Here is a 22,400-nt window from a genome sequence, read left to right as displayed (position 1 = left end):
CACGCTCCTGAGCACCATCATCGAGGGTTTCCACTGAGTGCGGCCAAAGAAGCTGATGTATACACGCTAGGATTAGTTACATTATGGATCAAGTTTTTTGCTTCCCGCACTGACAATGCGGTCGACGACCAACCTCAGGTCGAGCCAAATGAGAGACTCCGGGGGGTAGCAGATTGCGCTCGTGTACATGAGCTAAAATCCCAAAGCTAAATAGTCACTTATGTCTCGTCTACCAAGAGTCACGATCCAAATGGCGAGACTCGGAGCTGCTTTCGGAGCCGAGGCCGAAATGTTGCTGGCTCCAAAGCCAAAATTCTCGGTGGGTCTGAAAAAGATGAAATAAGAGATGAAATCTTCTACTGACTGAACAGAAGATGGTCAAGGGCTTTAGTCAGCTGATCAAAGCAGATTACCGAATAAGAGAACATACATTCGGATGTCTTGAACGTCTGACCGAGGAGCAAACGACGGACGACGCCCAAGATCATGCTCGATTTGAGCGTGCGTTCTGCCACAGCCTTGGCTTTGGTACGGCGAAATGTGTGACTAAAGTCCGTGCTCTCCTGGGACATAGTGACCCAAGAATAGGATATCTTGAAGATGCAGTAGCCAATCTTCGCAAGAACGGGTATCACTCCTTTACGAACGCCGCGGTGGAGGCTTTGACAAGTACCGGGCATCTCGGAAATCCCAATTTGCCCCATGAGTACTGGCGGTCCGACTCCTTGATAAACGTCGTCAACCTGTCACATAGGGAATATCGTACCATGCCGGAGACATTCGGCCCTGTCCACTTCGCTACTTCTTGGTTGGGCAGTGTCCCGATGCACCTTATGATTGAGCAAAGCGACTATCAATCATGTGAAAATTTCGCTTTTAGAATCCTGGAAGTATCACCATCAAGAGCGACACGGGAAGGTTGAAGCACTTCTGGTGAAGGTCATGGACCTCAGGGAGGCTTCTCTACCACAGGATCATCCGGACTTGCTCCGATGTATGGCGAGTATGGCCGCAATATACTATGACCAGACGAAGTGAAGCAACGCACAGTACCTTCTGGAGCAGGTCGTCAGCGCAAGACAAAGAAGCCTTGAAGACGCGCAGCTCGATTCGGTATCGGGAGGCTGTACCGAGTACCTGGCGCTAACTCACTGGATCCAAGGACACTGGACTGAAGCAGAGCTGGAACTCAAGTCTTTTACACGGAGTCTTAGAGCACTGCAATGGGATGCAATTGATCAGGACGTCGTGATAAGCATGAGAAATCTCGCAGCTGTATTCGAAGCCCGTGGATGTGCGGACGATGTGAAGCAGTTGGAACTGAAGATCACTAGTGTCGTGGAGGGTATCTCAGGGCACAGTTATTCCGCAAATCCGCTCGATCTCGAATGGCTACATTCACTTACATTATATTAGCAGTTCTTATGGACTGACTAAAAGTAATCACAATAATTTCACTAGCCTCCTCTCAGCCCTCTCTCGGATCAATCACTCGGTTAACCCAAGGTAAAATATGTGACATAACAGGGCCGCAGCGGAAAAATAAGGCTTGACAAGGTTTTCTACTCAGACCCACCTTCGGTGGGGCATCAGGCCAGGTCTGTCTGCAGCGACGTGTATCGTTGTAGCAACGTGTGTAAGCTAGCAATTCGTACAAGTAAGCAACTCATGCAAGTAAATAATATGTGCAAGCGAGTAAGCAAGCGAGTAACACGTGCAAGTAGGATTAGAGAGTAAGTAAGCAAGTATGCGAGTAAGAAAGTAATCAACAAACAAGTAATATAAAACATTAAGGAACTTCGTACGAGCATCTAATGTAAACTTAAAGCGGTCGGGAAAATTTCCTTACTTCCGTGATCGAACGGGCTAGATCACGGATCCTCTCCTTTGTGATTTGAGGTCACTATGACAACCTACTGAATCATGCCCCAAAATTTGGTGGGAGGGTATGATTCGGTAAGAGTTCTACAAATGTGAGTACGAAATAGTGATCTGCCCCCCTGCAGCCAGGTTCACTTCCTATCCAAATCCGTGTAAAACGTTAGAGTACCTGCTTACAGTACATGTGCGTTGAAGTTCAAGACAGTGTTGAGGTAATACTAAATAACCGTCATGTGGAAACAATACTGACAGATGTAAGGGTTCAATTGTACCGTATACAGACAGACTGCCAATTCAACGTCGTATTCGCGTATGTACTGCTGAATAGAGAATCAGCACTGTGAGGGAAGGCTTTCGGGTCACACGCTATAGAAGTGTTGAAGGAAGCTCTGCTGTTCTATTTATTCATTGTTGAGAGAGAGAGAGAAAGAGATCTCGGAAGCAAGGAGTATTCTGACTTTTTAAGCGGCGAGGGGCGCAGAGGAGTCTGCTAATAGTAGGAAGGAAATATCTGACGGAGATGCAGAGACAAAAATTAAACAAGTGTTTTGTGGACAAACAGTGGATCCGAGGATTCTGAGGGTTTCCTGTCCCTCGACTGTCGGCTTTTAGATGCCCTGAACTTTATTTTTGGCCTGAATCTCGAAGTGTTCTCAATCTCATGATCGAAATGATCGAACGAGTATGCCGGTAGTGCTGCTACAGCACTCAAAGAGTTTAACTTCACTACCTGCTCGAATCAGACAAGTGGAAATAGGAAGAAAGTGCTGCATTGTCGCACGGTGTGGGCAAAAGGGCCGAAATCAAAGAGCTAGACGTACGAATTGTAGGTACTATTGAGGAGACAATTCGACCATTCCTTGCTGCTGGTTTGGGGAACGTGGAATTTGTTGCTAGAGTATAACAGATGCGTGACACAAATGGAACGTATAATAATCAACGGGCAAAACTGCAGTCCCTGCTAATTATCTCTATCACATGAAAAATGGGCAAAACCTGACAATGTGGCTGGCCAACTGAACGCTTCAGATATACGCATCAAGACTTATGCAGAGTGACTTTGAGTCCTTGACGATATACGACATAGTTGCGTACTAGCATGCTTATCGTGACCTACAGCAAGAATGATTGATCGTGTACTGGCGCGTTGAATACCTGGGAGTAGCGACAATACTAGAATGAAGAAATGAAGCGACCCACGTCACACAGTAGCCTTCTTGACGGGCAACAATGTCCACATTTCGATGAGATCGTCTACAACACTTCGTCTGCCATCAGGAGTATCTGGATCTGGATCATGATTGACTCCGTTTACACATTGTGTCCCATAATCAAATGTCGTCATGATTCGTTCCTTGAGACGAATCGGACTTCCATCTTTCCTCCTTTTCGTGCCTCTCAGTTGACCGAGCCTGGCTGACTCTGCCGTCGCCGACCTAGTCTCTGTATTGTGGGTCGAACGATCAGGCGTTGTTGCTAACTTTGTGGCACTGGGAAGAGTAAGGTTATGAAGAATGAGGCCTCCCAGGTCACTGCTACTTCTGATACGCTTCCTCGCAAATCTTCTAAATGAAGTGGATGACTTTTTTGCGCTGACTGATTCTACCGCACCAGGAAAAGTGTCTTCTAGGGGTTTATCGTCTAATGAAGCGAGTCTGCTGGAAGTGTAGTCCAATTTAGTATAGCCATCAGCTTGGGATCGTGAGTCCAATGTCTTAGGAGAAGTCCATGGGAGAGGTGAAGTAGCTTCAATAGGCATTGCTGCTTGTGGCATCGAACAGTCATAGCTCGGTTGAGCTGACGCGACCGCAGTAGTTGCTGCGGCTGCTTGAGATAGCAGGAAACTATCAAAAGCTTCCTTTTGCCGGTCTTGTGCTTGCATTTGTGCCAGTTGCGTATAATACGATGCGTGCCATTCGTCCACCGATGTGCCCGCACCTTGAGCTGATAGTGATGTTTCGCCAAACATTTCGGGTTTGGGCTGTCTTCTCTTGGAGTCTGGTAAGTCCAGAGAACCCTGCGCTATCCAGCTTGGCTCAGCATAGGTCTGAGGCACGTCTCGTCGCGATTGGGAGCCAAATGCTAAGGCTGAGTGCGACATTGTCGGTGCTGCTGATGGTTGTTCGCTGCTATTCATGTACGAATGTTGCTGTGGATAAAAATCCGCACTTTGCACAAAAGGTTTTGGATTAACAATCGGAGGCGCCATCATGCACTGCCCTACGGTATCTTGACGTTGATATTGCTTGACCCTCTGTTGATTCTGCCGCTGCTGAGCTTGGTGCAAGTGTTTCTGGAGACCGCTTACAAGAGGCGCGATAGGTTTCGCCGCCATTGAGCCCCATAAACGTTGGTCGGGAGTATCTAGAATTTTCATTTCGTGCTTATACGTCCGCAAGATCTCGACCTTGACTCGATCGCGGCTATCAACTCGAATGTCGTACTTGAGTTCGTCGACCTCGTTGAGTAGGTTATTGACGAGGCTAATGTAGTGCTTGAGATGGGAGAAGAGTTCATCTTCTGCCGGCTCATTGTCTTGCATCTCCCGCTGCGGTTTGGTGTCATTCGGTTCCTGCTTCACAGGCATGTTCTGAACACTGATACTAAGGAACATATCGCCTGTGTTCATGTGTGGTGCATGGGCTTCTTGTGGGTCACTTCTCTTTCTAGGTGCACCACGCTGAGAGTTTACCTGTGGCTGCTCCTGTAGGTGCCAACCCATCTCTCTGCTAGTCCCACCCTTTTGTGAATATGACTCTTTTGTGCTTTGATTGTCTTCGATCCCCAGCTTCAAGCTCTCGAAGTTGCGTATGTAGTCCTGATTGGACCTCGCCAAATCTTCGATTAGGGATCTCTGATCTTTGATCACTGAAGAAGGCTAAGATCTATCATAGTATTAGCGAAGACCCATTATTGGATTAACAACATCTTAAAAAAACCAGGTCATACCTTCCAGCAACTTGCCTAGCATAGGTAATGACATTCAGCATCAACAACAACGTACTCTTCAATCTATCTAAGTTGCTCCTCAGCAACTGCAACTTTGGCTGTAGGTATGACCACTTGACTCTCTCCAGCAGCACCACGGCTTTCGGTCTCCTTTCCCGGCCCTATTCTCTCAAATTTGGCATCTTCTTCACCAATATAGTATCTATCTCTTCGAAAACCTCCAAACACTCTTTCACGACCTTACCAGCGGTCTGCACTGCATTCTCCGAGACCATCCGACTCGATTCATCTTTATCAAGCAACGATCCCAGCTCTTTGAGAACGGAAGAGGTGAGGGATACGTCTTTGGATATGGAGATAACGGATCTATCTGCGTTCGAAACAATTTCACCGAAGGTGTAGAGCTTGATGCTTAGACGTAAGCCAACGTCAGCGATTTGGACCACGGATGCTATGATGCCGAGTTTTGCCATGCTGGAGGGCTACTTGGAGAATGCAAAAATTTTGCTCAAACACTACTCAAGTGTGGTTTGGAAACCCATTCCGACATAAAGCTTTGTTTTGACCAGCCTATACAGAAAACCACCGTCAATCAAAGCACAGCAAAGAAGAGACAGGCGAACAGCCTCATTCATCGAAGTTAATCACTCCAATGGTGACGATAAACTATGTGCGGTAAGAGAAGATGCTTGAGAGAGAGTCTCAGAGAACCCTAAGAGTGTAACATTGTTGCAGCAGCTTACCCTTCCCCCTCCGCCACGTTACCAAAGTCCGAAGAGTTTGGTGATGGCGACCCAGAGAGAAGTCACGTCCACGTCTTCATCCGGCTTTGGGACAGCATCAGAGTTCGCCTACCACGGGGTGACGATAGCGCTGATTTCGCGCATCAGAGCCTCGAGCTTGATGACATGAAAAATTAGAGAGCGGCACCAGCGTGGTTGGTTCAATCACTCTTCCCCCAATTTTTTCATTCGAAGACCTTGGGGATTTATTTTCCATGTTGAGCTCCTGACGCTCGAAACGCTGAAATCGTCCGAGAAAACCCGCGAAGCTGGAAAATTCGACCCTCACTACTTTGTTCTTCACATTACAACCGATACTGCGCGACTCGGGCTATACCGCAACAGCGCTGCTGTGATCTACCTACGCATGACACTGGCCACTTCCTCTCACATAACCGTAACGACCACTCTCAGCAGCATTTGAATGAGTGAGAACGCGAAAGCACTCAAGTCAGCTCCACATGATAAATCTCCCTCTTCACCAACCCCTCCGCCCCATCCAACACTCCCACCAACCCCTCCCCGGCCTTCCCCTTCTGCGCCCCCCACCCCTCCCACCCCACCGTCCCCATCCACGCCCTCATCTCCCCTTCCAACCCCTCCACCTCCATACCCTCCACAACCCACCCACCATGCACATCCCTCACCCCCTCCACCTCCCCCCCCACCTTCGTCACGAATCCCTGCCATATAGATTCCCACTTCTCCTTTTGCTCCGTCGTGATGGCGAGGGGGAAGTAGGCCATTACGACCTCGGTGACGGGGGCCTGTAGGGTCTTGGGCTGCGCGGGGTGGAAGAGGACGTGGATCGGGATCGGCGGGACGGCGCAGAGGGAGAGCAGTTGGGCGCGGAAGGCCGGGAAGTGGGGCGTGTCGTAGAAGGAGAGGTGGTCTGCTTTGCTGTCCCAGTCTGGGGTTCATTCGCGATGGTGTAAGCAGGCAGACCGACTGAGGGGGATAAAATAGGGGGCTGGGGTAATGAGGCAGGCTAGGTGCTGGGGAAATTGGCAGTCGAAAGGGTACGGATGCTCATATCTTTCGACAAAATCAACTCCAGCGAGGATCTCCTTGCGCTGTTGAACGCCTTTTTTTTTGGAAATAGATTGATCACCAACGACGCAGTGTTTCAAACTGATACCCAAACTCAAAAGATTTCAACTTCTCAAACAGCCACATCTTTGACACCATGCCTGGGGCGAAGAAGAAAGGGGGGAAGGAAAAGAGGCATTTACTAAGAAACATACGGGCTTTGCCCCTATCCTCGACGACGCTACTGGTGTAGATGTCTCGGAAGCCGGGACATTTTTTCAGGGTGGAGATGGAGGATGCCCAGATGGCACCTTCGGGAGTGGAGGGGTCTTTGAGGTCGTACGGGGCTTTGAGGTCGATGATGCAGACTTCTGTGACCGGGATTTGGGACATTTTAGGGGGAGGATGGGTTTCACGGTGAGATTTCCTGTTGTTCTGATGGAGGGATATGTGAAGACACAATGGGAGAGAGTTGTCCGTGGACAAAGGTCGTTTGAGCCGCGATATGCCCCTACGGCATCGGTAAGCGGTTCCAAAGATGCATAAATATTTCTCAGCACACAGGGTACTACGAAAGCATCCGTTCATGGGAACAACCCTTTTGGGAGAGCATTCGTACTGTCCATTGGCTGCAAGACTGTATGGAGACATTATGCTTTGCAAAGTTCGCTTACCAATGCTTTGGTAATATCGAGCTAGCGCATGACCCTAACAGCAATACTAGCGCAACTGACTCAGTGACTCGAGCTCGGCGACACGCATCATGCATTGAGATGGGTGCAGTGTGCAATAGTGTGGCAAGGAGAAATCTAGCCGCAAGTGGAGAAGTCGACGAGGAAAGGGTCCCACAGTAATGGCAATGCATCGCCAGGCTGCTAGAGGCTCCAGGTAGAACAGCATATCCAACGAGACCCTGAGAGGGTTGCTGAATCCCATACACAACATACCACACCGTATCATATTGCCTTCTTTGTTTGAGCAATATCTACGTGTCAGTGCATTAGAGCTCATCAAATGGGTCCGGCTCTGGGTCGGATTCCTCGCATGAAGCCTGGGTCCCGAAGAACTGACCGGGCTCAAAGTCGAATTTCTCTTCGAAAGCCCTGCCAATCTCTAAGGTAATGGGAAGTTTGCCATGGGAATGCTGGCTTGCGACTCCAAGGTCCTTATCTGCGACAGCGTCAGCTAGCGCCAATGAAGCCGTGTTAGCCGATGAGGATGGCGGACTTACTCGCAACGACCCATTCGACGCCCGTTTCCTCCATATCTGCGGCAAGCTGAACTTCTTCCCATGTATCGTTCGGCTGACAGAGACCGTGCCACGTTATTATTCTTCTGAACCAGGGTGTCTTGGACCCTTGAATCAAACGGGCCCGTTGCTCGTCCTCCTCGTCGAGCAATACTTCGGCTTCTCTTCGGGCTCGAGCAGCACCAAGATTTGCATTGGTACCCCCGCCAAAAAGAGATGACGTCGTTGTTCCTCCGCTCTGCGCCTTGGCCGTCGCAATAGCTTCCTTGATGCGGCCAGTGCGGTGTTTCGATCTCTTCTGTCTACGACAAGCTTGCACAGTCTCCCCAATTGCGTGGGTATCGAGTTTTTCATGACCTTCGATTGCGCCCCCCTCCGTTCCAAGGCCAGTCGTGATACCATTATGTCTCAAGCTTCCTATCTCGAGATCATCAAAGAAAAGCTCACGACAGACTGTAGGAGCAGCATATTCCAGATGGACAAGCTTCTTACTGAAGTCTCTAATCAACGGGCACAAGTGCGGACATTCTGTAGCGTCGTAGCCGTGGTAATCTCGATCATCGTCCCAACAGAGAAGTACAAGATGCTTCAGATTGGGCGGTGCATGGTAAAGCAACTTTGAGATTGTTTCGTAATCAAGATTGCAGAACCGGAGCTCAAGCTTTGCCAAGTTCACAGCCACCGAATCTGGATTACCAAGCAATTGCATGAGCAGTGGAGAGTCAAGCTCGGGGGGACATTCAAGCACAATGCTCTCGAACCTTTTCAGACCTTTAGTTGGGCCTACTATCTGATCTGCTCTCAATGGAGTGTCCACGAAGTTACTGTTAAGTCTGCCGCCAGCAATTCCACGAGGATTGCGCATATTATAGCTGCCGTAATTGGTCGAGACGTTAGTGTAGCGCTTCTGCAAGTCGAGACTTGCATGCATAGGTGGACTGGTTGCCCAGTAGTGACGTATTTCGAGATTCAAACAGTCTGGGAATGAAACGCCGTTGACCAAAGGACGCCAGAATTTGGCGTTCGGTACGCAACTTGTATGAGCGCGGCCATGGGTTTCCTGTGGGTCGTGTCGTCCAACATAGAGGATGAGCTTGGTAACTCGAGGGAACGTTTCACTGTCAAGACCTGAGACGGGTGTGGATTTGCATTGACAATGTGCAAAGCGAAGGGTGATTGCTAAGTTGGGACATCGCCGAACGATAGCTTGGATGTAACGCGAGACCAAGATGGCCGCTGGAGGCTGGTCATTGTTTCTGGCACTATCTTTAATCTGGTCGATTGTAAGATCCAAGGTCTTTGTTTGATCCAGGCACTCTTGGGTTGACCACTTGTGATCTGCCTTTCCCATGTATGTTGCTCTGGTAAAGGTTCGAGAAAGAAGCGTGAGGGACGTGGAAGATGAGACATTGGGATGCCGGTAGAGTATTGGGCGGAAGAGCTGGTAGGTGGCTTTGGAAGTAGCTGAAAGTTTTGAAACTTCCTGTTGCTGAAGAAAGGTGCAGATGTAAGATCTATAAGTGCCAAATCAGGATCAGGCTGCAAGGGCAGTGTTCAGTGACTTACGCTATCTCAATGGGCAGCTCCCCGAAAGAAATAGCTTCTCTCATTTTGATCGTTGCAAATGGAACCGACGGACTGTTTAAAAGGCTGTGAGTTGTTTGGGATTACTACTGAGGTAGGATGAAGCTTCTCAAACATACCTAAGTATGTAAGGTAAATATGACTCTACACTTGCGGGGATATATTATAGCTCCCGTCCCGGCTTACTTTTAGCGGCGGGTAGAGTATTCGTCATCCGCCTGGAGTTGAGCCGCATCAATCACTCCTTATTGGCTTTGAGAAGCGAGAAAAGCCCCTTCGTTGTCTGACGTCTGGCATTTGGCATCCTGCCCTCGATGCACCAAAGTGATGTCTGGCGACGTGGATAAGAGATCGTCGCATTGGCGGTATGGGATCATATTCGACGCGGGTTCCTCTGGTACCCGTCTACATATCTACAGATGGCTCGACAGCGACAAGGCAAGAAAGGAAGCGGGAGTGAAGGAATTAGAGTCGCTGCCTGTATTGGAGACTAAGAGCAAATGGACAGAGAAGATACATCCTGGTATTGCGACGTTCGGAGAGAAGCCCGATCGTGTTGGGCCAGACCACCTGGAAAGCCTATATAAGAAAGCCCGCAAAGTCATTCCAAACGGTCTTGAGGAAGACACGCCAGTATTCCTGCTCGCCACGGCTGGCATGCGCTTGTTGCCTGAGAACCAGCGTAACGAACTTCTGCGGCAGGTTTGCTCCTACACTCGTTCAAACACCAAGTTCCAATTACCAGAATGCGATGTACATATACAGGTCATCCCCGGCGAGGTCGAAGGTCTGTACGGATGGGTCGCCGCGAACTATCTGCTCGGAGGCTTTGACGCGCCGAAGGATCACGCACATGGGAAAAACCATCATACATATGGCTTTCTCGACATGGGCGGCGCCTCTGCGCAAATTGCTTTCGCCCCAAATGCAACGGAAGCTGAGCGTCATGCGAATGATCTCAAGCTGCTCCGGATGAGGACTATCGATGGGACAGCAGCGGAGTATCGAGTCTTCACCACCACGTGGCTAGGTTTTGGAGTCAATGAAGCCAGGAGGCGATACGTTGAAGCCTTGCAGAAGGCTAGTGGTGCCATTGATACGGAGGTCCTCCAAGATCCATGCCTTCCCGCCGGCTTAAGCGTTACTACCAAGGGGGATGTTTTCCTACCAGGGTCAAAGACAATCAATGGACAAACCCCTCATCTGAATGGGACTGGACAATTCGACAAGTGTTTGATGATGACGCTGCCTCTTTTGGAGAAAGACCATATCTGTGAGGATAACCCTTGTCTTCTCAACGGAGTACACGTCCCTGCCATCGATTTTGACGTCAATCACTTTGTTGGCGTCAGTGAGTACTGGCATACCACGCATGAGATATTCCAGGAAAGCCACAAAGACAAAGCATACGATTTCAATACATATCAACAGCGAGTCAGCGAGTTCTGTAGCCAGGATTGGGATATCATTCGCAAAGGGATAGACAAGCACGAGTGGGGGAAGAAGGTCGATGAGCAGACCGCTATCGAGGTGTGCTTCAAAGCTAGCTGGCTTATCAACATCCTCCACGAAGGCATTGGAATCCCGAGAGTGGGATTGGAGGCAACTCCAGATAGCATGCACAATGGTACGATGAAGTTATTGGATAATGCAAAGGACAAGGGCTTTACAGCTTCTTTTCAAGCAGTCAACAAGATCGATAATACAGAAGTCAGCTGGACTCTTGGCAAAATGGTTCTATACGCATCCAGCCAGGTCCCTCCATCAAGAAACGACGCCCTTGCTGTTGGATTTGGTAGCAATATACCCGGTATCCCCGCAGATTTCCAATACGCCGGCTCCGCAGCGGTCCTCCGCACGGAGAATTCCACTTCTACGGAAGACCATTGGCACTCGAATCTTTTCCGCGCATCATCACCACGCCGCATACCTGGCTTCATTCTCTTCCTTTTCATTCTCTCCATTGCGGTGTACCTCCTCTGCGGTCGCTCCCGCCGTCAACGTATCTATAGCAGGTTCGGCTCTTCACCGCGGCGTGGCCTCGGCTCACCACCACGAAAGCGTGGACTATTCGGGGGCAAAGTCCCGTTTTGGCGCTCCAACACGAGTCTAGGCAACTACGAGCGCGTACTCGAAGAAGCGGCAAATGACAATTTCGAACTCGGTTCTGTGGACGACAGCGACGAACCTGAGACCTCGGACTCCTCCTCTGCGTCCCACGGAAGCAAGACATCGGGGTGGGCTACCCCTCGTAGTCGAAACAAAAACGGTCTTGATGGAAGAGACCGTTTTGATAACCTTGGCAGCGGTCAAGGTCTCGGCATTGCTGGCAATCCTATGGATAGAAGTGGGTACGTACAATTGGATTCAAAGGGAGTCCCCCCCGTTCTGTACCGATATTCTTGTCTCAAGAGATATTTACGGGGCGATCAACGCTTCTTACTCCTTAACTTTGTCTATGATTTGCCCCCAAGTACCAACGCTAATTCGAAAAATCTGGGCAGGTTGATCGGTCGTACTGAAAGTAAGGAACGCATAGCCGGCATGGCTGAGGGTAGAAAATCCAGGAGAGGCAGCCCAGCGAGGCCCATGGGACTAGGATTGAAACCTTTGGTTGAGGATTGAGTGAAATCCTGAGGTCCGAAGAATCACATCCTAAATGAATTGAAAAAGACACGGCTAGCGAGCAGACTCCAAGAGCAAAGTGAACCACCGCCCGCGCAATTACCATACCGTCCAGCGAAGTCGCAGACCCAGGTAATTGTGCCGAAGAGCCACCGCCGTTCCTAGTGCATCCACTGAGAAGCTGGCGCGGGAAGTATTGGTCCAAAGGGTGGTTTCTAAGGCTCCAGTGCTTAGGGACAAGGTCCATTGTTGGCATCTTAGGAGACATTGCAACGATACAGATCATGTTGTATCTGACAGGGAAGGCTGCAGGATTCCCAGGAGGTGGAATAGGGTGTATGGTTGAGGCGGTCGTGTATACTGGACTAGGGCCATTTGGGACTGGTGGCTGAATATCCTTATAGACTTAACTCACGATGTGACAACCTCCAAGTGTCGCGGTCTCGTCAACCACCTCTTCCTATCAGGAAGCTATCCTCATAAGCTCATACAGAAATATTAGGGACCTTCAATTCTAGTCTCTCCAGCGCCACAGCGTCTGAGAGTATCCTGCTGACAGCGCATGTTGCTGACAGTGCATGTCATTCTTCCCCTCAACAATCGAGGCAAGAGTCGACCTCGAATGGCTGGTAGGAGGGACCATAATATAGCCAATTCTGGCAATTCTTCTTGTACGACTCGCAGTATCCTTCCAAACCATATCCAGGATAACAAAACCGCCAGTCTCTCCCCATCGCATCTTTGTCTTTTGATCATCCACGTACTGTATCTCAAACGTCCAACAGATCATTTGCAAACCATGAGGGACTTGAGAACATCTTCCACCCTTTCATATGCGCACCCATATACGGACCTGAAAGAATACAACCCGCTTTCAAACACTGCAGCGTTGCAGAAGATGCACGAGACGTTTTAATCTCAACGCTTGTATAAAGAGAGAGACTGGTCAGGTAGCGGCTCAGCGCCTCACGGAGTCAATTGCGACGGCTGAGAAGAAGAAGGTAAACCGCACGAGATGAAAGATGATCAAAAATGAAGGGGCGTAGGGAGATGACTGATGGAGCGGCCCTGCATAGGAAAAGATACACTCTGGAACAAGAACTCTTGGCGACAAGACTCCTGATCCATACTACGGGAAGCCTGCTTCAACGCCCAGCGGTAAAATGGGTAACCCGACCTGGATCCCCCACGACCTTTACACGTCTCTCTCGCCCCTCATTCTCATCCGTCATCCGGCGCGCATCATCCCATCTTTTCCACCGCACGCAGACAGGCGGACGTGTTCAAATTGCAGATCACAGACGAAGAGGATTTTGCGACGTTCACCCGTCTCCGTATTTATGGATCATCGGTGATTCTTATCGCGAACTCGACGCTGAGAACCACAATCTCGTCCACCCGTACTCCAGCTGCGGTACGATCAACAGCAAAAAAGAAGAAAACCCCCCATCTGGTCACTTGTAACAGACGCCGAAGACGTGGTACACAGCACTCGAGCCATTGTCTCGAAGCGTCGCAACATCTGTCACACCGACCCGCGCAAGTTCCGTATCCATAAAAAGCCAATCCACAGGAAAACCGACCTAAAGACAGACAAGATATCCCAAAGATTCCTCGACACGCATCCGAGCTCCACGAGGGTGCCACAAGGGAGGGAAAAACGTACGCTCCCATCCCAACGAAATCTCCACCGTAGCCCCCGGTGGTTTCAAAAGCTTTGCCCGAGTGCCTTTCTTTCCTCTCGGCGAGCGCGACGACCCGTCTCTGGACGTACCTTATGTAGATGAGGAAAAGGCCACGTGGACGGCGGAATCCGGAGGCGGAGAAGTCGCTGACTGATCGGAGGCGGCAGTAGTAGCTGCGATGCCGGACTATGAACACTTGAGGAAAATTCTGTCCGTGTGCGTAATCGATGGTGTGACGAACATGCGAAGGGTCATGCCGTCTGTAACTGATGCTTTTTTTTCTACGATGACTTCAAACCCTCACGGACGCTGCTGGCAGGAGGGTGACTTTTTTCCACGACCCGAATCTAAGTGTAGATTCGCTGTGTCAGATGTGTATAAGGCCCTGGGTGCCTGCACGATGATTAGAGGGTTGAATACCGCGTTTTGACAGTCGCTCTACCGCACTCAGACATGAACCAGGATCACTACCTGGCAGATGTCGCAGAAAGAGAGCGCCGCGCGAGATGGGAGGTTAGGATCCATGACCGATGGACTTGAGATTGCCTAGATTGCAAATCAGCATCAGACACCACTGCTGTATGAAGGTGGAGCTGGCTCTGCGGACAGCTGGCTGATGTTCTGGGTTCACATGATACGGGGGACGGAGATGGCTTCTAGCTTCCCTTGTGAGGATGGCGCTAGGGATGGTGATTTGTCCATGTTAGTGCTTAAGGGTGTGGAAGTATTGAGCGAAGTATTTTGGATAGGTCGATGCTACCTCGACGGAAAAGGTTGGGTCAAGGTTCCTCGAACAGAGGCAAGCTTGCGGTATCAAAGCTGAAATCATAGACCGGTTGACATCGACGGGGAGGGTTTTCCCCGCTGTGGTTGCGAAATGGTGAAATTGACGCCTCGAGCTGGCAGATGACTTTCTTCACGACAAGCAAGAGGGGCATGATATCGAGAAAGCTAGCTAGGTACATCTTGCCTACGATCCGGCACCTCAAAACTGCCCGCCAACATAGTTCTGCGTAAACCCTTCCTCCATGCGATCCAGATCCATGAACTGCGCAATATCACCATCGCTCACCCCCTGCACCTGCTGCCCTTGTCCTCCGCTCCCCTGAACACTCGACTGAGCCGCCAATTCAGTCCCAGGCTGAACCGCCATCGTCACAGATGCTTGCATGCTCGACGGATTGGTAGCCGGAAACACGTTCTCCTCCGCGGGCCCATCTAACCCCCTACTAATCTTCGTTCCAGCCGGAACAGCCTGGTCGAACGCCTCGAGGCGGTTACTGAATCTCTTGCCCGGTTTCCCGGGCGCGCTGTTCGCGTCACCGCGTCCATTGATCCAGGTGCCCACATCTGTAATCTCGCCACGCTGGACGTCTTGTTGGAATGCCGCTGCACCGTGGAGGATAGGTAGCAGGACGCTCGACTCGTACCAGCGGCCTTTGATCTCTGTGATTTCAAGACGGTGTGCGGCTTGGATGATTTGCCAGTAGGAAATTGTGCGCTTGGAGGCGATGGAGACGCGATTGCGGTATTTGAGGTCTTGGCGGAGACGCATTGGGAGGTTGGGGTTTTCGGCAGGCTCTTGCCCGACGGCGTACGGGATGGTGGAATAGCGATAGATATCACCAATGAGATAGACGCTTGCGGAGGCAGAGCTCGTGGAGTTTTGTTTGAGTTTTTCGATTATTTGGTGGATGATCATCACGTCGTGGCCGTGGCCGACGCGGAGACGGACCGGCTCTCCAACCCAGAGCTTTTCGCCGCCAAAGTAGATACCATTGTAGGAGCGCTCCCCTGTAGTTGTGGTGTTGTTGCTCAGAGGGTCGATGAGGGTGAAGCTGTCATCTATCCATTTCGCGGCGTAGATGCTGCCGTCCACCTCTGCATCTCCGACACCGTAGTGGCCGTCGATAACGCCTTTCCAGTCGACGGTCCTGTAGTCCCAACCGGATGTGGCTAAGGTTTGATGGGTTGGACCTGGAGCACTCCATGCAAGCCAGGGGCGGAGGTCATCCTCGGAAGAGATAATCTTCGTAGTGGGATGAACGTATGGGTGTGAGAGAGGCTGCACGAGATACCTTGGTCGGTCCTGACCGCGCTGGTCTTTGAAGAGGTCGCGCTTGACGATGACTGAGAGACCCCACGCGGAGCCTCTGTTGAACCAAGTGAGCTCACCGGAGCGGTAGATGTATTTGCTGTACTGGGCATCTTGGTCTTGTTCCAAAGATTTGGCAGGTGGCAGAGGAGTCGGTGCTACTAGAGTTGGAACAGGAGCAGGAGTGCGAGCTGCCGGAGTGTTGACAGGCTGTGATGCAGCTTTGGAGGGTACAGATGCCATTTTGGCAGCCGGAGGTACAACTTTGGCAGCTGGAGCTGGAGCAGGGCTTTTGGTAGCTGAAGGTTGTACTTTAGGAGTGGGAGGTTGAATTTTGGGCACAGCTTTTGATACCTTGTTGCTCTCTTGGGACATGGAGCGTTGCTTGATCACCACTTGTGGTTTTGGTATCATGTTGTCTCTCAACACTGCAGGATTGTCCTTTTGAAGTGCCGCAGGTTCCGTCTTCGGAACAAAGCCGCTTTTCCCAGGCAGAATGGATACGTTTTGAACCCATTCAGGAGAGCATTGCTTACACTCGCAATCGGTACGCTGATTGCTTGTACCCTGAGCAAGCCACAATAAATGTGGGAAGAAATCCACCGCGCTCTTGAATCGCTTCTTATGACCTAATGGATAGCCATATAGATAGAAATCTTCAGATCTATTGCCATCCTTTCCATCAGCTTTGGCCGGCTTAGATAAATCTTTAGTACGAGATTTGGACTCCTTTTTGTCCTTGAAACGCTTATACAGGCGGTAGTTCTCCGGAAAGTCCACCAAGATCCATATCTGATCCGTTGGACCCTTCTGTTCCCGATGGAGCATACCTCCTAGAATGCGCTTCCACTCGATTGCGACAGGCTCGTCGATATCAAGTAGCTCGTAGTAATCATTTTCGCCTGAGTTCCTGTCCAGCTGAGCGCTTGTTGGCGCATTGAGCTCTCTCCCATTCTTTTTAGTCTTGATCTCATATTCACCGTCTGAGCGAGCAATCCAGACCGGCTTCCATTCAGCCATACTGAGAGCAGACCCCAAGACCCAAGGGCAATTCTTGTAGATTCGAGCTGATGTACCCAGGGAAAGAGAAGACAGAGATCATGCAAAGGTCAGGACTTGAGGATCCGAGAGTCTGCCGGACAATTCGATGTGATGATCTGGATAGACGATTTCGATCCTGCTCGTATTTCTCAAGGATGGCTTATGTGGATTCCCTTCAGACATTTACTTCGGCTCACTCGATTCTGGCTTACACAAATAACCCCTATTGCCAGCTACGTATCTGTGCCCTTTTCTCGTATGAACGGCAAATGGTCGAAATGGGCTTCTTGAAATAGATGATCTGGTGGAGAGTCTTTACGCGTCAATTTTGTCCTACCCGACGGGAATCACTTGGCAAAAGACCTGTGTCATCAGTTGTCTAGGCGCTGAGAATTTTACTTATCCTAGCCTAATGTGAGGTTGTCTGCAGCACTGATAGTGGCTGCTTGAGTCTAGGTTCTGGATGTGGTTGCGGTGTTGTGGAAGTGGCAGGTGCTAAAATGACTCGGTAAGTACGAGTAAGGTAAGGTACTCTAGTCATCCGCAAATCTGGCATACGCTAGTCCAAATCAGGACTTATGAGAGAAGTACAATGGGACAGATCGTGCCGCTATAGGATGCCCATTTGAAGCTACGTATTGCAATAGGGTTACCTAAGGACTGCGAAAACGGGAGAGTATTCGATACAAGCTGCGCAGATTGGTTTACATTTTGGGTACACGCAATCGAGCTAAAGCTATCCCGGCCAGATGTGGGGAACATAGTGAACTATTGGCACATGAAGATAAAGTCTCCCTGGATCTAACATCGCCGACAGTGGGTATAAACGCTAGTTGCACCTCGAGGGCTCATTACATCCAAGCGGATGCATCACTACCCGATATCGCAACACCCATAGCCTAGCGCCGCGATGACTTTCCCTCCCTAATACCGAAGACGCTGTTCTTCCACTAAATTGAGATACCCTTCGAACGCTTTGAGGGTGTAGGCGTTTGTTTGACAGATTGTGGGCCATCTTTGCGTTTCCGGCTGCTCGTAGTATTTGCAAAGTCTCCAAACCGAGGGGTGCTAATGCCAGAACTGTTGTCCAAGGTCGTCCCATCGGTCAGACTCTCAGCCGGCGTTTGAGGCACGGGCTTCTTCCCGACCTGTGTGGCAGCTGCAACCAAAGCCTGCGCTTCCACTAAGACCTCATAACGAGCATCGATCTCTTCGGCCTGATAAACACAATAATCAGCTGCCTCAGGAGTCTCAACATGGTGGTCGAAACAGCTCGGACATTTTATGTAAAATGCTTGCGGGACTGCCGGAAAGCCAAGTAGTTCGTACTCTTTAAGATTTTCGCCGAGAAGTTCCGTTTTGTCCCAGTCGAGACAGTCCTCACAGAATCCTCTCTCACACCAGCGGCTGTAGACCTAAATTAGTACCAATTTCATTTAAAGGACCAGAATAATATGGAACTTTACCATCGATAGAGCATGCCGCCAGCATCAGTAGTGTTTTGTTGGCAGTCCGCACACTGGTGTTGCGGACAGTGAAAGTGCATTTTGCCCTTGGACTTCGATTTGAAGTCTCTGTCAAGGCATGTATAGTGATAGGAGCGGGGACATCCTGAACAGAGGACTAGGTTTCCGCCATCCCAGCAGACCTGGCATTGCTGTAGTACCTGGTTAGCTTAACCAATTGGATAACTGATCAGAACACATACCTCCTGATTAACTACTTCGGGCTTTTTCTCCCGCCTAGGCTCCGCTAGCCGAGGATCTTTGCCCGCCATTGTTGGCACAGCCTCCCAGTCGGCACAATTGGCGCTTTCCTTACTTACGACATGGCCATCTATGATGACAGTAGTGTTTTTGCCAATTCGTCTTTCCTCTCTGGACCATTCTTGAGCAATTCCGTCGTAGCCATTGGATTCTCTAACCTTGATATGCTTTTTGCCCTCGAAGACACGCGCCTCGACTTGTTCTATCTGAGCCAACCATCTCTTCTCGTCTTCTTCCTTCACAGAGACACCGACTTGTATCTGCCCCGAGACGTGGATGTCGGCGGGTTGATCTTTGCACTTCTCGAGCATTGTTGAGAAGTCCCAACTCAGCATCTCGTTCACGTCAAGTTCTGGACGTGCGAGTGCCTGGGCTCCTCGTCGGACCAAGGACATCAACTGGGTTGTATCAAGCTGCGGCATATCATCTTCTGCCGCTTCCACAACTCTACCTCCTGGGCCTTTCTTCTTCTTCGTTGCCGACTGTAAATGAATATCTCGCATTGACTCTGTCACCTTCGCAGAGAGGTAAAGCTTTTTCTGAATTCTGCCCATCATCTGCTGTTCAACCGTGCCTTGTGTACAGAGCTTATATACGGTCACAGGCTTCTTCTGTCCTATGCGATGAGCACGAGCTTCAGCCTGCAGCATGATCTGTGGGTTCCAGTCCTGATCGAGCATAACGACATCGGATGCTGTCGCTAGGTTGATGCCCAGGCCGCCAGCGCGAGTCGAGATTAGCATAACCCGATACTCGGATTCTTCCTGATTGAACATGCGTATACCAAGGTTCCGTCGGGCTAGGCAGGTTTTGGAGTCAGTGTCGCTTTTTTGAGGCACAATTCCGAGAAATGAGACAAATATAGAGAGCATAGTGATCCTTTCGCTGCCGAAACGAGGCGTTTCACCTGAATGAAAAGACAGTGCTGGGGAGTGAAGAAGCTTTCTGCTCCCTGAAAATGGCATGTGGCCCCAATCTGCTACCGAACAGGAAGAATTTACTCCGAAATATACGTACCGCGCGAAGTACCCCCGTCGAGTCTGACGTATTTGAATTGCTCCCCAGCACCGCGTAGGTGCAAGAAGTCTTCGCAGCAGTCCAGCATACGAGTAAAGCCAGAGAAGATGAGGACTTTTTTCTTTTGTTTCACGACCAACTCATCGATAATCTTGTCGAGTACGATAAATTTGGCTGATGCATGGATCACGTGCTAAATGATTTCAGAGTCAGTGCTTCTCTTTGGGGATGGACCAAGAGTCAGGAGACATGTCTCAAGAGGCGGAAAAGGTCTCCGGCCCCCATGATATGATGAAACGGGGAACGATGGGTTGGAAAATATGACTCACTTCGCCGAGGTAATACGGGTCTGGCTCTGCATGAGGAAGAGTGTATGGGTGATTGCAGCACTTAATCAGGTCAGCTAAACTTCGTCATTTGGCTCTAGACAGACACACCTTTCTCAATTGCATTAAAAGGTTCATCAGCTTCTTCCAGGCCGTACTCCTGTTTTCGTCCTGCTGTTCGTGCTCCAGGGCTTGGCGCATAATTTCTTTAGTCTCTTGCCACTCAGTCGCGGCTTCTTCCCCTCCGTATGCTTTGTTTTCCAATGCTTCTAGCTCTTCTATACCCTTTTCTTGCAAGATGCCTCCCTCTTCCGACTCCTGTTTGAGAGCAACGGCCTCCTTTTGTTGGGCACCTTGAAACAACTCCTCCAAAAGTCCTTTGTCGGCGCGAGTCAATAGTCTCATATACCAAAATCTCTGCATAGGAGTTAGAGGAACGTATAGTAGTACTTCGGTTTTTGGTGGAAGATTGAGATCCACTCCAGGGCTGTTCTTCATCCTTCTGAGCATTATGATCTCAAGCAAGCGCCGAGCATCGTCCATGACTTTGGTGCTGACTTGTCCCTTATTAAGGTTGAACGAGGACCTGAAAAGCTCGGCGGTCTTCTCCGTGAAGACCTCAGGATAGAGCCAATGGAGCAAGGCCCACAATTCTACTAAATTGTTCTGCAATGGTGTGCCTGTCAGGATCAAACGGTACTCTGCGCCTAATCCTTGAAGCGCTTTGGAAACCAAGCTGAGATCATTCTTAATTTTGTGTCCTTCATCAAGGACGACGTAGCTCCAGAGGAATGCCTTTTTGAACCAGCCTTGCTCGGCCAGATACCCTTCGTATGTTGTAACGATGAGATCAACTCCCTGAGCATCGTCCGCATCGGAATCTAGATCAATGATAGGCTTGCCAGTAGCAGTGCGGCGATCATTCTTCTTTTTGCGTGCTCCTCTGGTCTCATTGCCGAAGGTATCAATATCGCCCATCGCTATCCTCTTCAGTCGGTCGCGCTCATGTACAGACCCATGGAATCTCAAAACTTTCAAATCAGGAGTCCATCGTCGAGATTCAGCCATCCACGAGCTAAGGACGCTCAAGGGGCATACCACGAGACAAGGTCGAAGCTCAACACCTGTAAATTTCGAAGTCAGCATAGCTTCTTTGAGGTAATATGCCCAGGATATAAGGCAGTTTTAGCGGTTGAAACCCGCATACTGCTACTTCTTCGAGAAAGGATATCTAGGTTATAGGATAGTCTTGGGAGTTGAGGCCGGCCCCCTGCTCACGAGATAGGAATTGCGGCTCAAGACCAAGGGTTCGATCAAGACCAGATTACTTCGAAACATGCACTTACTCGAGGTTGAAAGCTTTCGACTCTCTTTCAGGTACTGGATCAAAGACAGCGTCTGTAAGGTCTTTCCGAGACCCATTTCATCACCGAGAATGCCAGATAGACCATTCCTGTGAAGATAAATCAGGAAAGACAAGCCCAGTAGCTGATAGGGCTTCATGTCCGCTTTGATTCTGCAGATTAATCAGCTGAATCCGCTTCTGAGACAGCAAATGACCTTACCCTGCAGGCTGATGCTCAATGATCTCATAAGGCACACTCAGATCTTCTTCCCTCTTCCCGCTTTGTTGACGTTGAGCCATAAGGCGCTGAACATGGTTGCCTTCCGGGAGTAAGGGTAGGAAGAGGTCCTTTTTTGCCACAAAGAAGTTTGATCTCTTTCCGGCTGTCTCCGTGTTGACATAATTCCGGAGTTCCTGACGAGCTGTTTTAGGAGCCGAGGGCTGTAATATAGTCTTCGGTTTTGCATGCCTCTTTGTGATCTTTCTCTTCTTGGCGATACGCTTATCGCCATTTTCCTGTGCCCGTAAGGACAGAGCAAGTTCGTTGGGTTGACGTAACGCATGCCCGGCAGATGAGAGACGAGGGGGTGGAGTTTTAGGTGATTCAATTTCCTCGAGCTCATCTTCCAGATCGATAATGCTCACCCGCGTCCGAGGAGCCTTCTGAGGCGTAGAGAATGTAGAGTCGAGCGAGGAAGAGGCGTCAACGTTGTCCGAGTCATCTGATATCTCGTATGAAATCTGCTCCTTTCTGCGGGAGCTACGTTTTCCCTCCATGGCTATGGGAAACTCTTGAGGGGAGACGCGGTCTGATGAAGGTGATTGCTTCGGTTGGGGTCTTGGCGAGAACGCTGCGAGTATCTGTGATGCGGTGGTTGATCGCGGAGTCTGAGTCTGAGTTTGGGGACTGAGGTGAGGATCAAGGGGGGAGGACAATGCCGTGGGTATTGCTGGCCATTCCAATTGTGGGGAATCCAAGTACATTCTATGACGAGCCCAAGATCTGTCCTCCATGTAAAAATATGA

At 50.0% G+C, this 22,400-nt stretch overlaps 7 protein-coding genes across 7 annotated transcripts; 2 read left to right on the top strand and 5 right to left on the bottom strand.

The window, feature by feature from the left end:
- Positions 1 to 250: 250 nt before the first annotated feature.
- HO133_007361 (uncharacterized protein) lies at positions 251 to 1,416 on the top strand (the record flags this gene model as incomplete). The annotated part of the gene is made up of 3 exons (XM_037298252.1): positions 251 to 319; positions 375 to 918; positions 1,163 to 1,416. 3 exons carry the CDS (start codon positions 251 to 253, stop codon positions 1,414 to 1,416), a joined length of 867 nt encoding a protein of 288 aa, XP_037156887.1.
- A 1,666-nt stretch (positions 1,417 to 3,082) lies between these two features.
- HO133_007360 (uncharacterized protein) lies at positions 3,083 to 5,303 on the bottom strand (the record flags this gene model as incomplete). Its single annotated transcript, XM_037298251.1, has 2 exons — positions 3,083 to 4,759; positions 5,022 to 5,303. The coding sequence occupies 2 exons, from the start codon at positions 5,301 to 5,303 to the stop codon at positions 3,083 to 3,085; spliced, it is 1,959 nt and encodes a 652-aa protein (XP_037156886.1).
- A 755-nt stretch (positions 5,304 to 6,058) lies between these two features.
- On the bottom strand, positions 6,059 to 7,034 carry HO133_007359 (uncharacterized protein; the record flags this gene model as incomplete). Its single annotated transcript, XM_037298250.1, has 2 exons — positions 6,059 to 6,522; positions 6,857 to 7,034. The coding sequence occupies 2 exons, from the start codon at positions 7,032 to 7,034 to the stop codon at positions 6,059 to 6,061; spliced, it is 642 nt and encodes a 213-aa protein (XP_037156885.1).
- Positions 7,035 to 7,641: 607 nt separating this feature from the next.
- HO133_007358 (uncharacterized protein) lies at positions 7,642 to 9,500 on the bottom strand (the record flags this gene model as incomplete). The annotated part of the gene is made up of 3 exons (XM_037298249.1): positions 7,642 to 7,811; positions 7,873 to 9,404; positions 9,457 to 9,500. The coding sequence occupies 3 exons, from the start codon at positions 9,498 to 9,500 to the stop codon at positions 7,642 to 7,644; spliced, it is 1,746 nt and encodes a 581-aa protein (XP_037156884.1).
- A 301-nt stretch (positions 9,501 to 9,801) lies between these two features.
- HO133_007357 (uncharacterized protein) lies at positions 9,802 to 12,099 on the top strand (the record flags this gene model as incomplete). Its single annotated transcript, XM_037298248.1, has 2 exons — positions 9,802 to 11,825; positions 11,979 to 12,099. The coding sequence occupies 2 exons, from the start codon at positions 9,802 to 9,804 to the stop codon at positions 12,097 to 12,099; spliced, it is 2,145 nt and encodes a 714-aa protein (XP_037156883.1).
- Positions 12,100 to 14,769: 2,670 nt separating this feature from the next.
- Positions 14,770 to 16,899, bottom strand: HO133_007356 (uncharacterized protein; the record flags this gene model as incomplete). Its single annotated transcript, XM_037298247.1, has 1 exon — positions 14,770 to 16,899. One exon carries the CDS (start codon positions 16,897 to 16,899, stop codon positions 14,770 to 14,772), a length of 2,130 nt encoding a protein of 709 aa, XP_037156882.1.
- A 971-nt stretch (positions 16,900 to 17,870) lies between these two features.
- HO133_007355 (uncharacterized protein) lies at positions 17,871 to 22,151 on the bottom strand (the record flags this gene model as incomplete). Its single annotated transcript, XM_037298246.1, has 6 exons — positions 17,871 to 18,335; positions 18,629 to 19,485; positions 19,704 to 19,896; positions 20,141 to 21,153; positions 21,376 to 21,545; positions 21,595 to 22,151. 6 exons carry the CDS (start codon positions 22,149 to 22,151, stop codon positions 17,871 to 17,873), a joined length of 3,255 nt encoding a protein of 1,084 aa, XP_037156881.1.
- Between the last annotated feature and the right edge of the window lie 249 nt (positions 22,152 to 22,400).

This window comes from Letharia lupina (genome assembly GCF_014066315.1).
Source record: "Letharia lupina isolate WasteWater1 chromosome Unknown contig_3, whole genome shotgun sequence".
NCBI classification, from domain to species: Eukaryota; Fungi; Ascomycota; class Lecanoromycetes; order Lecanorales; family Parmeliaceae; genus Letharia; species Letharia lupina.
Note: the sequence above shows the minus strand (reverse complement) of the source record. Positions and strands in the feature narration are given on the sequence as shown.